The following is a 16,708-nucleotide window of genomic DNA, read 5'->3' as shown; positions in this document are numbered from 1 at the left end:
TTTTAAACTCACTCCCCCTCTCATCTTCCAAACAACGAAAACTTTCCTGAAGTCATCTTGTTTCCATGTCAGTGCAACTATAGGAATACAGTTGGTAGGACAAGAAATAGCAGCTCACCCATTCTTAACATCAGTGCTTTTGACTAGTGGCACAGTGTTGATGAATAACATCAAGGTATCGGACCCTCCCTCTCTCTGTTCGTAAAAGAGGAGTCACCTTTCCACTGTTTGCAATATTAAATTTATCTCAGTTAATGTCAGAGCTATATAGATGTCCACACAGGACAATGTTATATAATAGCAACACAACTTTACAAGAGTTTGGAGTTATTGAACTTCTTTTTTTAAATATACATTGTTTACTCAGTATATTGGCATTTTTAGAAAGCTGAATAAGCCTACATTTCCAAAGTCTGTAAAACAACCAAATCTTAGAATTCCACATTGAAAAAAATACATCTGATTTTCATTTTCTGCAGCTCAGCTCACAGCTTCTCCCCCATTTTAATTTCTGATTGTTTTAAAATATCTAATTCAAAATTGAGAAACATTCCAAGCTCAGCAGTGAACAACACAGCAAAAACTTTTCACTTCAAACCACATTTTACAATACCAACACTGACGTAGTTTGTTGTTTTAGCTGTAATCTAAAAACTTTTGTTGCTGAATAGTACAAATGCCTCTTAAGACCAACTTGTAAAAGTGATCTCCTTTTAGAAAGGAAGTCAGCTGAACGAGCCTTTTTTCTCCCAGCTTAAGATATCTCCCTAGCTTTGTATACTGCATAGCATGTTACATCTCAGTATTTTAGTTCATCCCTGCTGTTTCTCACTTAGATCATTATTTCTTTAAAAAGATGACTATGAACTAACAGCTTCTTAAGATATTAATGTTTTGAGACCTCGTATTCTTGTTTCATCCCTCTTCCATTTTTAAGCCAATGTATTTCTGAACTGATGAGTCAGTGACTGTACTGCTACCCAGAAAGATTCCTTGCTCTTAAAGAGTGCTGTTCAGAATGCTTGCAACTGAGATGAACAGCTATGGAAAACAAATGGTAGCAGCTTACATATTGCTTAATCCATTTAGTGTGATACTGAGGAATAACATCTGTTAGAAAAATCATAGATTTTGCGCTACTATTTTCCCCACTTGATACTTAGGTGCCTGAATTTTCTTCTTTCAGTTAACACAGTTACAAGAATTTTCCCCTTCTTCCTCTGCTTTAGTGTGCTTGATTTTTAGTATGGATTTTTAGTATGAGCCTTAACAAAAGGCTGCTTGCTTTATTTGTGGGCTCCTGCTCCCTACTTCCCCATCACCTTGCCCATTCAAAAACTTGGTAGAAAGGGTGTCTATCTATATGAATGAAGGCAAGAAACCAAGTTATTTAAGACAAAGGAACAGAGCTTTATGTACATTAAACAATTCGCATATTGCTTCTCGAAAGAAAAATAGAATATTCATAAATATTCACTAGACAAGTAAAATTAATCAGAAGACTAAAGGCTAAGCATTTATATTTGCTATCCTCTTTAGGGAAACAAAAGAGAAAACAGATGGGATGACTTGCCCATTTCATCTCCAGTGAAAATAAAAAAAATTCAGTTGATTGAGTTTGGCAATTATGATGCCTAACTTTTAAGTCACTAAAGCCACTGATTTAACCTCAAGTGACCAAACTGCAGCACTTAGTGAGTGACTGGTTTCCAGCCAAGAGAATGACCTTCACTCTAACCAGTAAGCTTTAGTTCCCACAAGTTAGGGAAATTACAGATTTTTAAACTGGTTAGACACTGCCTGGTCTGGTTACTCATTATGTACCTTGTTCCCTCAGGTGTTTTTTTAAGCTCTGTACAACCGAGATGAGAAAAGTTGTGCACATTCTGTGGAACATTTCAGTACAGAACATTGTGTTTCATTTCTCAAGTCAAAAATGCAAAATGCTGTTGTTTGTTTGTTTTTTTTTTCTTCTCATGCTAAGGCTGGGGTAGCAGACATTTGTTTAGAGAAGAGACTGGACTTCTGGTGAAGGAAAAGGTAAGTCCACAACTTCACTTTGTCCAAGTAAATGTGGAGAAAATTAATTATAGAGAACAAGACTCCATCAGGAAAACTTGAAAGGTAAAGAAGACTTGTCTGTTCATACACGTGCCAGATTTTCAGTACATTTAAAACTGGGGATGGTCTTTATTTGTTTGGAATGAGAACATTGGTTGGTTTGTTCATTTTTTTTTTTTTAATAGAGGTATATGTGCATAATTGAGATAAAGCTGCATAATAAAAAATTATTGTTATTCTACCTGTCGAGACTAGTCAGTCACTTAGAAAATGTCTGAGATATCTAAGTATTAGAGATTGAGCAAATATGCGTTTATGAAAATAATTCCTGTGTTGCAAAAAGCAAGCCTGAAGGAAATTCAGTGTTGAAGTAATCAACATCTATCTTTGAGCTAAGAGCAAACGTAGTAAAGAAAAGAAAAAAAACAAGAAAGACAAGGCAGTTTTTGAAGCAATCACATGGATTACATCAGTCGCATCAGAGACTGAGACAAAGCAGCTGAAGCTAGTGCAGTCATGTCTTCATTGCACTGCTTTCCCAAACAGTCTAAATTAAGAAATCATACTTAAGATGTTTATTCTACAAATACATGTATTCGTTTAAATACACAGATAGCTCATTTCAAATATTTCTCGTTTAATGCATATCTCAGTAACTTATTGGAAGACAAGAAAAGAATACCAGTTGACAGACAGGAAAAATGTCAGACAGGTAAGTCTGAATTTTACCAAAATTGTATGCTACTTGTGCAAACAATTAAGTAACAGAATTAAGTATCTTGATCACATTTTGTACTGAACCACCCATACTGCTTTATAGGGTTTGCACACTAAAATAAGTAATAATGAATAATAATCACCATCATCACAAGAGCAGGCAACATGACCTTAATAGTTCAATTTATTTTCAATTAAAGGCTTAGGTGTTTTTTCTTAGGCCAAGTAAGCAGCAATGTGTGCCCAGCTGAACCTCTTCAGCCTAAATCACAGGGGAGTTCTTGTATTTGTTTTTTCTTTCTAAATAAGATAAAGACATTGCAATTCCTGTGATTTTTCAGTACTGGCTACTTATTTAGAGCCATTTCCAAACAACACTACATAGCTTCAAAGAGGAAAACAAGCTCTTTGTGGAGACCAAGTTGCCACATTATGTTTTGATAAGGAGGGCGGCTAGACTCCCTACGCGTAAGAGACACAACATGCAGGTATTTTCTAACTGCTAGTAAAAAAGTCTGGAGTTTGCTGGAAAGTATAAATATGAAAAAGTAAATATGTTGTGTCAAACATTTCTCAGCTTCTTCACCAGAATGGTAAAGCAAAGTTAAGGCCTAAAAATTGTAGAGTTTTTAAACTGAGCTTTTACTCAAATTCTTTTACTGAAAGAACTCTTCTAATCAAAATGAGACAGAAAACCAGTTTAAAACCTTCCACTTATTTCTTGTGCCAGGGAAAATTTGAGAACTTTATTTTTTTCCCTAATAAAAGAGCATTGGGATAGAAATTTCTCAGTGAGAATACAGACAGAATAGACAAACATCTTGGAAACACCAGACTCATCCAGCAGCACTGTTGTTCAAGATGTGAAACAATAACAAGTGGCTGGCCAAATAACTTCTCATTGCAAGAGCAAATTTCAGATAGTCTTGCTATCTACATCTTTGCTTACCTAACTACATTATTTCATCAGAAAACTGCTTCCAGAAAAAAGAGACACTTAAATAGGGAGGGAGAACACAACTGAGCATTCTGAGCAATTCTGGCAAATACTTTAAGCCAATGCCGCAGTGTCTGGGCATCAGCTAAAGCAATCCTAATCACAAAAGAGTAAGATCAGAAAGCAAGGCAGAGGCAGGCCGTGCTAGAAGCAAAAACAACATATAGACAAGACAGGAGAGAAAAATGCAAGCTAGTCCTGACAGTACACGGCACCTTGGACATTAAGACATCTTCAGGTTTCTGTCCTACACAGTAGCTAGGGTCTAAGCTAATAGACCAGCTGTGCTTTTTACTAAGCACACCAGTAGCTAGAAAGGGGTTGAGGGAAATCAATTCATTTAAATATATTTCTCCTGCGCTGAGTGACTGCATGCTTTTATCTTGTTGTCTTTGGAAGTTTCAGTGATTTTTATGCTTTCACATCCATGATCTTTCAATGACGGACTGCCACTACTGCCTTTACTTCTGGTCTTTGTGCATGCAGCTAGATAAAATCATCCTGTAGTTTAAGGCACGGCAGGACCACAGCTCCTACCTCAGAATGTTCCTAAATATTCCTAGGAAAGTAGCAAACTGGAGGGTTGAACTGGAAATGTTAAATATCTACCACAAACCACAATCACCTTCTAATCCAAGTTAAAAGGAAATGTATTGGTAAGTACTGCTGGATTCACTCATACACAAAGTCTTCCAACTCCGTTCTATAGTTAACAGTTCACATGTTGACCTTTTAAGTACTGAATTTCTCAACGGTCCAACCCCTTGTCCACAAATATACATACTGAAAAAATTCCTAAAATACCCTTCAAAATGAAAGTAAAAATCTTAAGAGGACAAGAGCAGAAAACTGTAGGGCTCTTTCCATGTTGGTAAAAAGAATATAAAGTGCATTTTATTTCATAACATCATTGTGCTGCTCACATTACAGAAAAAAACACAGTGAATTCTCCATTGCCAGTTAAAAAAGGTTTATGCTTTATTTCTAGATAATGTTGTATTTTCACTGAAAGTCTTTCTTGAAAACTATTCAAGTGTCTGTTTTCAGTTTTGTGGGTTTGTTTTTAAACACACTGCTTTGTGGCCGTCATACAATTAAAAAAAAACAGATATATCAAGATAGCCGTTCATTCTCTGCCTAGAAGCAGAGACATATATTCCATTTTGTTTACTTTCCTGCTCTTTGCTCTTTCTGCAATCAAGGAAATCTTTTATTTTCATATCAAAATGCATTTTAGAGATGTCAAACAGTAGATGAAACAGCAGAAAAAAGTCAACAATGAAATTCAGTTTGTGAAACATCAGCAGCAAAATGCAGTAAAAGATGTGTTGGACTGAGCAAACTGTTACCATTCCATTTTCCTCATCCACTTAGAAGTTCAACAGTCAACCAAAAACAGTGAGGAGAAAGAAGTATTCAAGTGTGTCAAAGGTACAACATACATGTGGTAAGTAGAACCCCAGTAAATCTATAATTAAGTTTCAAATTGCGAAGTATTTTGCAGACCAGGAAAAGGATGCTCCTGGAGATTTCCAAGCCTGAGACCATCTATTTCAAAAGATGACTTTCATCACCACAGCCCAGTTCCTAGCACATTTTAAGCAATAGGCAGGGTAGTTGCATCAGATGTCTGTTCTGATATAAAATACCCATCCATACTGAAATTATGTTTCTTTGGCTCTAGGCAACATACACAAGCATTGCAAAGGATACCACTAAAATAGTTTTGATAAGCTACTTTGTTTTCTTTCTCTGATCCAGATAGCCAGCAGATCAGAATCTGCAGTTAATCAACTAGATTTTACTCTTGTTCCTTTCGACTTAGAGGATTACAATTAGGTTAACCTACATGTCAAAAAAAAAAAAAAGTACGTTAGAAACTTACTCTAGTTGTTGATAAAAAAAGAAAAGGCTATTTTTCCTCTTCCTCCTCCTCCTGTGCCTCCCTCACATTCTCCTTCAAAAAAGCAATCATGTTCTATTTCACCAAGCCTTCCTTAGCAACTCATCACTTCCAACATAAAGGCTCTTTCTTCTCTGTTTGCAGTCAGCAATTATATCTGTCTCTTACAGTATGAGGCATCAGGAATACAGGAATAAGCATTTATTTTTCCAGACCTAAGCAAATCGCTTGTTATTAAATCCTCAAAGCCTCAAAAATAATACACACCATAAGATTAACTGGAATAATACTTTCTCCAATCTGTAGACAGCTGAAAGTCTTTTTCTCCCTTTGCACATGTGAACAGATGCGCTGATCTTCTCAGAGTAACTTTTCACTCTCCCAAATAGCCAACCTCAATATTCTTCCTATTCCTTCTCGTCAAGTTTCTCTGTTTTAAATCCTACCCAGTATCTTCTGGTATACTGAACGGGTATCAGCACACGCAACATTTTATTTCCATTCACGTATTTTACAAGGTTCTGGCCAACCATTTGAGGTAAGTTGAATCATTTCATTCACTTCCATCCATATCCCTAAACACTCTTGTTATTTTCTCCCCCTGCAAACACTTGCACAATGCCATGCTGTCCAGCTTTACTCTTTTGCCAGGCTGACAGCCTTAGAACCAGTAGTGGGGAGGAACTTACACTGGTCACTCGACGGTAGATCTGCGCGGCATTTTGGCACTCAGAATAAGGATACTCAGACGTTGCCATCTCTAGCATACACATCCCAAAAGCATATACATCAACGGATTCATCATATTTCTCCTCATACATCTCGGGGGCCATGAACTCTGGGGTACCTTAAATTAAAAGAACGATTCAGACTCTAAATGTCTCAAAGCGAGCAGAGGCTGCTGGCGTTACTCACCGCAGGAGGAAGTGGATGGGCAGACCTGTGAGACAAAAGAAAGTGGAGGCAAAAAGAAGAGGGAGGAAACCCTTAGTCACTCTGTTTCATCAAACCACTTTGCGAGTCTTCCATTGCAAGGTCTTTAAGGAACAAGAATGGCATGAACGGGCTGATGTAGTTCTCATTTTATGCATGTTAGTGCGAGTACCAAAACAGACTGAATCAGGCATCGAATGCAGGAAAGGGGATAAAGAAGAAGGGAAAACGGTCAGACTAGCCATAGGCTGCAAACCAAATACTAAGGAGAGTTAAGACACTTACCTTTTCTCCCTGTAAGAAAGGAGGCACATTAAACCTGGTTTCAAGAATTACCTGACCGCCCTCTGCTGCAAAAGAAGTAGTATTGGTAAGAGCCCACAGCTAGTCTCTGTCCTAGTGCTCTCCACCTACTTTTTGAAGTAGAATGGTTCAGGAAAGGCCTTGCAATGAACAACTCTTTTTGTTAAAAAATATAAATCTTCATGATAGAAAGTGAAAAGTAATTTTCTGCAAAGGCCACTCACCGGAGCCCTCTTCTTCATATACTTACCTTCTCACCTGCAGTATATTTATAGGCCTACTGCAGATACAGGCATTAGTGAGGAACATCCTACAGTCAAAAAATACTTAGAAATACAGAGAGATTGAGTTACAAGCATAGAGCGTGAGATTCAACAAGTCCCATTTAAATAGTTTGCAGAAAATTTTTGCTCAGAGAAGCATCACAGCATCCCCTCTGTAATCAAAGGGACTGCACTGTATGATCAAAGACATAAGTTTGATTCTGTAAATTTAAGCACAGAATTATTTCCTGCAGATACCAGATTCAAGATAGTTTTATAGATCAATGAATAGTCACTTTTGTTTTCACAACACAAAATGAAAAGAGAGCGTCATTGTAGCCATTTACCCAAAGGCAAACTATGAACATACAAAGTGATAATTTTGTAATAATATATTTGAAGAAAAGGGGAGCACATTTAAGAAAAAAAATTTTTTGGACAATGTGTACTTTTTATCCCTACTATTATTTTGACCTGGTTAAGAAGCAGGAAATATTTCAGCAATCACTTTCAAGAGAGTTTACGGGTATACAGTTTTTATCCCATTTGGGTATCTAATATAGGACTGTTGAGCAATATTACATTTTAGCAAGCTTAGACACTGGAAATAAAAGCAATTTCATTCCTTGAAGCCTATATGCCCAACTATAAGAACAAAGCTGATAAAACCATTTCTTTAAAGAATTTACAAGAAAAACTGTACTAGATCTATCAATCCAATAGCTTATTTCCTGAAAACGGTCATTAGCAGATACACGAGAACAGAGCAAGTACAAGACAATACTTCCCCAATGCATCCTCCTAACTTAATGTAAAACTGCAGTCCAGAGACTTTCTGGTTAAGTCATTATACCCCAGTTCAATTGCAATATATTTAGACTTTCTTTGATATATCTTAGTTTTTGTTTATTTGCCAAGCGTAAGAGATTTAATATTAACATCTGGTGACAATTGAAAAAATTGGCTGTATAAATTAATGCTTAACTAAACATCAAGATGTTTGATAGTCACCAAAACCTATTTGCACGTTTCTTGAAGAGATGTATAATTCTCATCTTTCATATGTAGTTAAGAATGGTTTTATCAACAATGTTGCACAAAACTGTTGGGCAAGGCAATAAATCTATATTCTGAAATATTTTAAGTTACTATACAAATACAAAACGCATACGCAGAATTTCATCATGTCATCTCATCAGGAACTCCACCTGACCTCAAAAGCCAAGAAATCAAGCCTACACATCTTCAGGCTTAGATCGCGTACCTTTGAAACCATATTTTACAAGGAAAGCTCTTAAGGCTCAAATTCCCAAGTACATAGACCGGCTCATCAGCCTTCTAAACAGTAGAGACTTACCTATCACACTTTTGGCAAAAGAAGCTCGCTTCAGGGTTGCCAGTCCAAGGTCTCCAATCTTGACTGAACCAGTGGGGCCAGTAATGAAGATGTTGTCACATTTTAAGTCTCTATGAATAATGGGAGGAGTGCGTGTGTGCAGAAATTGTAAGCCTTTCAGTATCTGACGACACCAGCTTCGTAGTACTTTGATTTTCATCACTTTAAATCTTTTCAGGTACCTAGTGAAAAATAACAGTACATTAAACAGGCTCCAGTGTCAGCCACTTGTACTACAAAATTAAGTTCTGCTACCAAATAGCAGATTATGCTGTACCATTTGCTGTTCTAAAGTGAGAAAGCAGTAGCTAAAGAGACTGAGAAATTTTAATTTCATCTAGTTTAAAAAAATACCTGCGCAGCTCAAAAATCAAAGAGCTGAAGATGGATCCCCCTCCCAGAAAGAAAAACTGCCCTGTAGCAGATTTCTGCCTACTTCCTTCTAACCACAAGACTAAAGTGCTAAAAGTTAAAAAATAAATCATTAAAATTATTAAATTATTGAATTATCAAAATATTTTAAAAATAAATAATTTGCATACCAAGTCAACCTAAAGATAATTAAGCACTCTGCTTGCTAAGTTTCAAGGCACTGCTTCCCCAACAAACAGTTAAAATCTTATGCATTACAACCCCTTATTTACTTATTTAAGAGGATTACCTCCCCCTGCAGTTTATCCTATCATTGCTTAAATAGTTAAAATCTTTTCCTTGGTGAACTATTGGGAAGAGGGCAGTAAAACCAAAGATGCTAATAAAGAACAGCCAAGTACAGAGCTGCTGCAGACCACGCAAGAGTTACAAAGTCACTCTACCTTAGTTATCAATGTTATTCCAACCACTTTGATCAAGGATTCCAGATTACACTTTGAACCTACATCAAATTTACTTGCTGTCAAGCAAATAAAAAAACTCTCAAGAGATCACTTCCTTGGTGCTGTCCCGTACAGGATGTGACTGTCTGAATCTGATCAGTTAATACTCACCACTTCAGAACTACGGAGAGGAAAAGATGATCTTTAAAATGATTATGCTAACAAATTGATGTGGAAAATACATGCATAACATCAGCATCCCTTTGCAGGCAAAACATGACCCACTCTTAACTGTTCTAATATTGCTGCTTTCTAAATGTCAAAGGAGAAAATTCACACAAATAATTATTTTCCAGTCTTTGTGACGCAAGAGTGTGATCTTATTCTACTAAACTTTGATAGACTAAAAATGTCGCAAGGTGAATGACCTATTCAAGTATTTTCCAGCTGTGTATTCTCACACACTCTCTTCAGGTAGAAGCATTAGTTTAAAGAAAGAGTTCTTTTTTTCCTTTTTAAAAAGAAAGGGCTGAAAAATATATTTAGAGAAGGAACTGCTGAAATGGTACACTGCGTCCAGCAATAATTTTATTCTTATGCAGCTGAGGTTACTCAGTTAAAGTTGGACAAGTTTTATACTGTCACAAGACTGGTGGTAAATTCTGTGACCAGAATGGAGTTCAGCAGCTACATACTTAAAATCAAGTCAGGTTTAATTATTCAATGGCAGTGTTCAGTCTTCTGCATACCCATAAAATTACTTGCATCAACACCAGCATAAAAACTCCGTAATTAACTCACGTTACTTTAATTTCTCCACTTTAGAGGAAGATCTGGAAAACAAATTGCTAGCAATAATTCTGCTATGAAAACAAAACTGTAAAAGCAATCAGGACCTAGTTCCAGAAGGAGTCTTGAAACAGACTGTAAAGACTGGCAGGGAAAAAGCCAACCCAAGGAAGGAGACAAGCTGAAGGAAGTTCTGGATCACATCAGCTACCACTTGAATTCTTGCTATTGACACAATCCTCATTCATCACTCTTGAGTCTGTTCCAAAGATCACATGGTAGGGGCACTTCAGTTCAGCATCTGGAATCCCTAATTACATTCTTGGTTTCAAATATGCTAGTCTACTGCCAGCTTCTCACTGTTAAAGGATCTGGGTCCAACCATCACCCAGCATCCTGCAGTGTTGCTGTAATTTTTCCATAACACTGTCATAAACAAAGTCACACGTAACTTAAGGTAGAAAGCGTTTTAAAATGGAAAAATATATAAATACTTAAAAAATACACAGACAGCCCTATTAGCCTATTAGGCTTTATTTTTCCAAGTATTATACATACAGTAACTCAGGTTTGAGAAGACCTCAAGAGGTCTCTAGGCTAAGCTTCTTTTCCACATAGGGTCAGCCAGGAAGTCAGACCAGGTTCATTTGGGCTCTGTCCTGTCAGATCTTGAGCATCTCCAAGGAAGGAGACAGCACAACCTCTTGAGACAACTTGTTCCACTGCCTGACTGCCCCCACTGTCAAGCAGCTTCTTATTACACCCAGTATGAAGCTCCCTAGTTTCAGTTTATGCCTGTTACCTCTAATCTTCCTACCCACCAAGTAGCAACAGAAAGAGCCTATGACTTCTTCATAGGCACTGGAAGACTGCTGTTGCACTGAGACTGCTGTTAAGTCACTCCTAAAGGTTTCCCTTCCATAGCTCAATTTTTCCAGCTCATAATCACACAGCAGGTGCTCCAACCCCTAACAGCTTGATGAGCTCCACTGAACTTGTTCCTAGCTGATCAACGTCTTCTCTATTTAACAGAGTAGTTGTCAATTAAATATAGGTACTTGATCTTAGCACGGAATACAAGCAAAGATGAGAAAACAAGGCTTTCCTAATAGTTATCTTCAACAAACAGAGAAAAGTAGGAACTAGAGTTTGACTTTCTGTCTCGCAATTTTATGTTTGTTTGGACTTTTTTTTAAAACCAGGGAGGCTCACAATCTATCACAGCATCTCATCTCAAGGAGCTAAAGAAATCCTACTTAGCAGAAACAGTTATGAAGGCACATGTCCTACCAGAATCATTAATACTTTCATTTGAAGTAGATCAGGAATACATACTACAGTGGCCTCTGAAGACAGAACTAGAGGCTGAGACTTCAGTCAGAAAAACTGAACTGCCATCTTCATTAACAGTGTAATTAAGACTTAAAACAGACAATTCAATTTTTTTCCAATACTTTAATTCTACTTATATATAATGTTAGAAAGCAAATTCTTACAGTAATTGAGTTGTAAAACTTTTAAATTGGTATGTTCCCCAGAAGTTCAGGGACTTTTCTTTGTGCAAAATTAAAAGTCTTCCCAGGCAGTGTTTTAAAAGGACGAGTTCACAATATTGCATACACAAATACAATAAAACATCATGAAAAGATACTTTGGGACAACATTACAGATCTCACATTTTGCTTGCTTGTTTTTAACATCAAGTGACAACAATGGCTACGTCTCAGAATGAGGAAGATACCACTTGTTTTAAAAGCAAGTAGCAAAAACACACTGGATAAATATGGAAGCAATATGCATTCAAACTCCATATGCTAAAGATAAGTGAGCAGTATGGGAACAGAATATAAATGAAATACATATTGATATTAAATTCGGTATTTCAGAAATTTCTCATGTAGTTTACTTGTCAAATATCCAGTGCAGGGCAGAAAAATGAACTAAATTACAAACACAAAGTACACAATAGTGAAAAAAATAGAGTATTATTTAAACGATAGCCAATTAAAAAGAATAAGGTTTTTTTCCTAGATAAAAAAAAAGACCTTCATACTTCAGAGTACAAAACAATCTCATGGCTAGTAAATCTTAAGAATTTCTTCCTATCAAAACATTGTCTTATAGTCATCTGCTTTTACTTTATCTTTCTTATGCCACTGCATAACAAAGCAATTCAAACATCAAATCTGTGAGGGAAAGAACAGAGTGAGAAAGCGAGGAAGAGTTATATCCAACCCTATATGCACTACTATGAAAATAGGTACCTGCAAATAGATGCATCTGTACAAAGCTGTAAAACCTTCATACTGTTCTAAGTACAGGACATGAAGTAACTGATCTATTACTTTATCTGATATACCTTAAACAACCTCAGAAAAGCTCTTCATGGACACACAGATAAAGTTACAACTTCTTTAGTCCTCCAGCCCTAATTCAAGAAAGAAACATCCCTATAATTACAGTTCAGACTCCCAAGAGCACATTTTTCCTGCTTTAAGCATGTCCATTTGTGGCAATCAAACGTTGCAAGAGAAAAAAAGCCACAAGAAGTTCACAGCCTATTTTAACCAAAGTTCCTACACTCTATTCACACATCTAGGATTTAAATGCTAGTCCAAGATTTAAATGGACACCAAATTAAGACAGCGACTCACAATCCATGAATTTTAAATCACGGCAGCTTTATTTCCAGTAGCTTAACAGCAACTGGGTGCTCCTGAAGAAACTCCCATCTCTGCAAGATTTACAGCGTAAGACAAAAGCATGATTTCAGTTCAACTCCCTCAGCTTTATGTACCACTAGAGGGCCCTCGCAGCAGTTTGAATCACTAGTTTCCAACTGGCTTATAAATAGATCTAGCTTCACTCAATTACTTGACAGGTCAAAACCGTAAATGCATTCAAGCTTTTCTAAAGTACAGCCTCAGGAAGTTTTAACTAAAAAGATGTAATTTCGGGTGGGTTTTTTTTTTCATTCTTTTTATTGATTATTGGTACTGTAGTAACACCCAATGTCTCCCAAACAAGGTGAATCAATTAGTGCTTTAACTCTACAAAATACCTCATGCCAAATTGAAGGAAGCTCAGAAGGAAAACAAAAGGTAGAGAAAAGCAGCATACTTACTGAGCTCACAAAAATCAGAGAGTTTTCCTGCATGTGCTTACTAGGACATCACAATGAAGAATCTGACACGTTTGCTAACATAAAGAATGGTCCACTGTACCCTGCAGTGCTAACAAAACTCTTCTTAAACTCCTTAAACTTCTTAACTCCTCCCTTGCAGGAGTTTAGCCCTCAGTGAAAGGTCTCTGTCCTTAGCTATTTTGAATTATCACCTACTTCAAGTGCTCTAATTGTGATAACGTTCATCAAGTGCTTTGACACGTTAGAATTTACTTACGTTTTTAATGTTCCAGATGTCATGAGTTCCGTCACAAGGACAATACATTTTTTTCCTTTCACTGTGGACTCCCAGGAATCGTAGAACCTGACAATATTGGGATGCTGAAGCCCTTTCAGCATCCCAGCTTCCTCTTTGAATCTTTGTCGCTCTGACTTGGATAATTTCCGATCCTAACAAAAAAGAAAATAAAGCTTTGTTTTATTTCTTAGAGAAACAGCAGATTGAAAAACAGTTGTGTACAGTCATTCAACAAGAATCAATATCTTTTAAATGCCATTTTGCTGACAGTTACTCATGCAGTAACTCCTCTATTTAGAAGGTATTCTATCATAGCCTTCCTTACAGTATGATTGGGGATTATCTCTGAGTGCTACTTCTTCCATCCCTACTCCAAAGGGATTGCTTGACTTGAGGTGGAAAGGGGACAACGTCCTAAAATACTCATGCATCCAAGGTCAGGCAAAAAAGGATCATTTAAGGCACATATCTCAGATTAAAAACACCTATAATCTTCAGTTTCTCCTTCAAGCATAGAATCCACACCACTGGTAACAGACTGGATTAATTCTCCATATAGATGATAGAGCAGAAAACCTAACACATAGGATGCATTTCTGATGGAAGACAAATTTGGGTTGGATTTTTTTCTTTTTTTTTTATTAAAAGCATGAGCTCATGATTGAGCAAGCTTCCTGTAATCTAGCATCAAGGAAAACAAAGACATAATTCACACCAGAGAGACACAAGGTTTTGGCCAGAGACAAGTCATGAAAAAGCTTTCCTGGACAATATTGCTGTGCTATCTACCAAAAGCCAACTATCTAATATCTTCAAGATTCTGACCAGGGATAAATTGCAAATATGAAGAGTCTCCTTGCATCTTTCAGCTGTCAGTTTACCAGTGCATAGTCACACTAGTTTGGCTGATAACTGACGTAAATCAGATCCATATGCAGATAGTATTAAAAACAATTCAAGCTACATTCAAAGCCCAGATTTTTACAGTCAGTGTTTCTACCAGCTAATTACAAATAACCAGTGCCCTCAGTCAAATCTTAGTAATAATTTTAAGGCCACGTTTACTTTTCAACTAGAAGGCAGTAGTACGTAGGGTCTACTCAAACTGTTCACAATTGTCCACTAGTCTCTAATTCCTCTTCCTTTGTTAACAGTCAGTGTGTTTTCTCAATACTACTCAGCCATATTAATATCTAAACCAAACCATCCTCTATTCACATGAATTATTGACTTTTCCTAGGAGGCATGGACTACCTCATTTCCAGATGAAGCCTCAATTTTCAGAAGCGTAGGAGTCTTCCAGATCAGACCTGTTCTCCTGTTTGAAATTGTTTCAGACGTCAGTGCTTTTAAATGTCTAACACTTACCATACATTTATGGTTGTTTAGGAAAACACCAAATTCTTAAGTGCCACAAATTAATCAATAGATATCAAAAGCATTCAATCCCGCAACTATTTCGCCCTGAAGAAATTAGTGCTACCACTTCCCCTCACTCCTTCAGAGTCTAAGTTTTGATAGAATGTGCTTGCAAAAACACTAAGAAAACATGTCAATATTCATGTCTGCTGAGGTTTAGTGGTGTTTTTTGGTTGGTTGTTTTGGTTTTTATTGGGTTTCTTTAATATGGGAGTAACGTTCCCATTTGAGCTCTTACACAGCTAATAGCTTTCCCTTCTTTACAATATACAGCAGCACAAGTTTTGTCCAAGACCAATGTTATCCTGACTGTTACAAGCAGTACTGATGCAGAAAAGCAGTGAGCTGCTATCAGCACATTGATCAAAAGATCATACACACAAGGTTTAAGAATCTCAATACTTTGAACATAACACACAATAACAATAATCACTGTCACAAAGATAACGAAGCAGATTATTCCCAGCCTCTGCTCTTTATCTGTATAATTCATCTGTTTAGCTCTACATCCAATTACTACTTATGGTAATTATAAAACACAGGCCGTAACAATTACTTGTTACATCGCTTAAATTTAGCTATGTAGTACAAACACCTGCATTTATTTGTCCAAAAACTATATTATAGTTATACACTTGGATTAAGCTTCCTGTATTTTATGAACTAACAAATATTACTAACCAATTTTAGACTACGCTTGACCTTAAGTTTTCATCTAAACCTGAATATACCCGATCTCACTTTTAAGGGCCTCCCTGGGTTTTCCCTGTTGCTGTACTTCTGGTGCCGGATAGAAACTAACAAGTGCTAATCACTCTTATCAAGGAGCAGACTCCTAATGGACATGCTTATTTTGAGTCATTTCTCTTTCTGGTCACATCAATGGTAGCATCATGTTCCTGCAGACATATCTGTGACGTTTAAAACAGACACTCAACACTTCACTGCTGGCGTTAACAAAAAAAAAATCCAGACAGTGACAATATATTAATGCAACACTTCTCTGGAAGCCACAGTGCCCTAATGATCTCAGACAAGTTTGGACACAAATGGAGGCCAACGAACACAAATTGAACGAACACCCAGAGAAAACAGCAATATTTCTGCAACCAAGGAAACATCACACCTTTCAGTAGCTAATTTTGAATAGAGCTGTCAGAAAAGGACAGAAGCCACTTGTTTCATCAGATCAGCAATGTGTACAGCCTTTAACTACCCCGATTCGTAACAGGTATTTATATATCCTTCCTTAAAGGAACACTAGTGCTAGGTAGTATAAAATGCTATACGTACTTGAAAAAGAAAACTAGCACTCAACAGTTAGATCTCATGTGCAATTACACCAACAAAATTCATCTGTACGTACAATAATTGGTGGTTACAGTTGTGTAAGCTACCTTCCAACAACACAACCTGCAAACAGCCTACAGGCTAAATGCAAGGAATGTAAGAGCCACCCTTGCTCCAGTTCCATCCCCATCTCTAAAGAAACAGCAAGAAGTATCATAGTTTATCACTCCAAGTAAGCGATTACCTCTGATGAAATTATATCAAAGGTGAACCAAATAAGATCTGTATCTCCTGCAGCCTTTTTCCCCGCAACAGCTCGGGGTCCAAGTAAGTATAGAGATGGAAGACATCAGAGTGTATTTGCTGTTTCCAGCAACCAGACCTCACAGCTTGACATTCC

General features: G+C 37.0%; 2 protein-coding genes across 3 annotated transcripts in view; both read right to left on the bottom strand.

Annotated features, from left to right (window-relative positions):
* The window catches only part of LOC100542571 (zinc finger protein OZF-like), a 1,148,434-nt gene that overhangs the window by 535,386 nt on the left and 596,340 nt on the right, over positions 1 to 16,708 (bottom strand). The window lies entirely within an intron of this gene.
* Positions 1 to 16,708, bottom strand: part of LOC104912116 (serine/threonine-protein kinase WNK3-like) — a 30,400-nt gene continuing 13,692 nt past the window's right edge. The window contains exons 2-4 of the mRNA XM_010715054.2: positions 13,579 to 13,751; positions 8,535 to 8,755; positions 1 to 6,525 (exon numbers count right to left, since the gene is read on the bottom strand). Of these exons, the coding sequence (XP_010713356.1) occupies positions 6,254 to 6,525; positions 8,535 to 8,755; positions 13,579 to 13,751 (666 nt within the window). The 3' untranslated portion in view covers positions 1 to 6,253. The remainder of the gene's footprint in view (positions 6,526 to 8,534; positions 8,756 to 13,578; positions 13,752 to 16,708) is intronic.

Source organism: Meleagris gallopavo, chromosome 1, assembly GCF_000146605.3.
Source record: "Meleagris gallopavo isolate NT-WF06-2002-E0010 breed Aviagen turkey brand Nicholas breeding stock chromosome 1, Turkey_5.1, whole genome shotgun sequence".
Lineage (NCBI taxonomy): Eukaryota > Metazoa > Chordata > Aves > Galliformes > Phasianidae > Meleagris > Meleagris gallopavo.
This window is presented reverse-complemented; position numbering and strand designations above follow the sequence as displayed.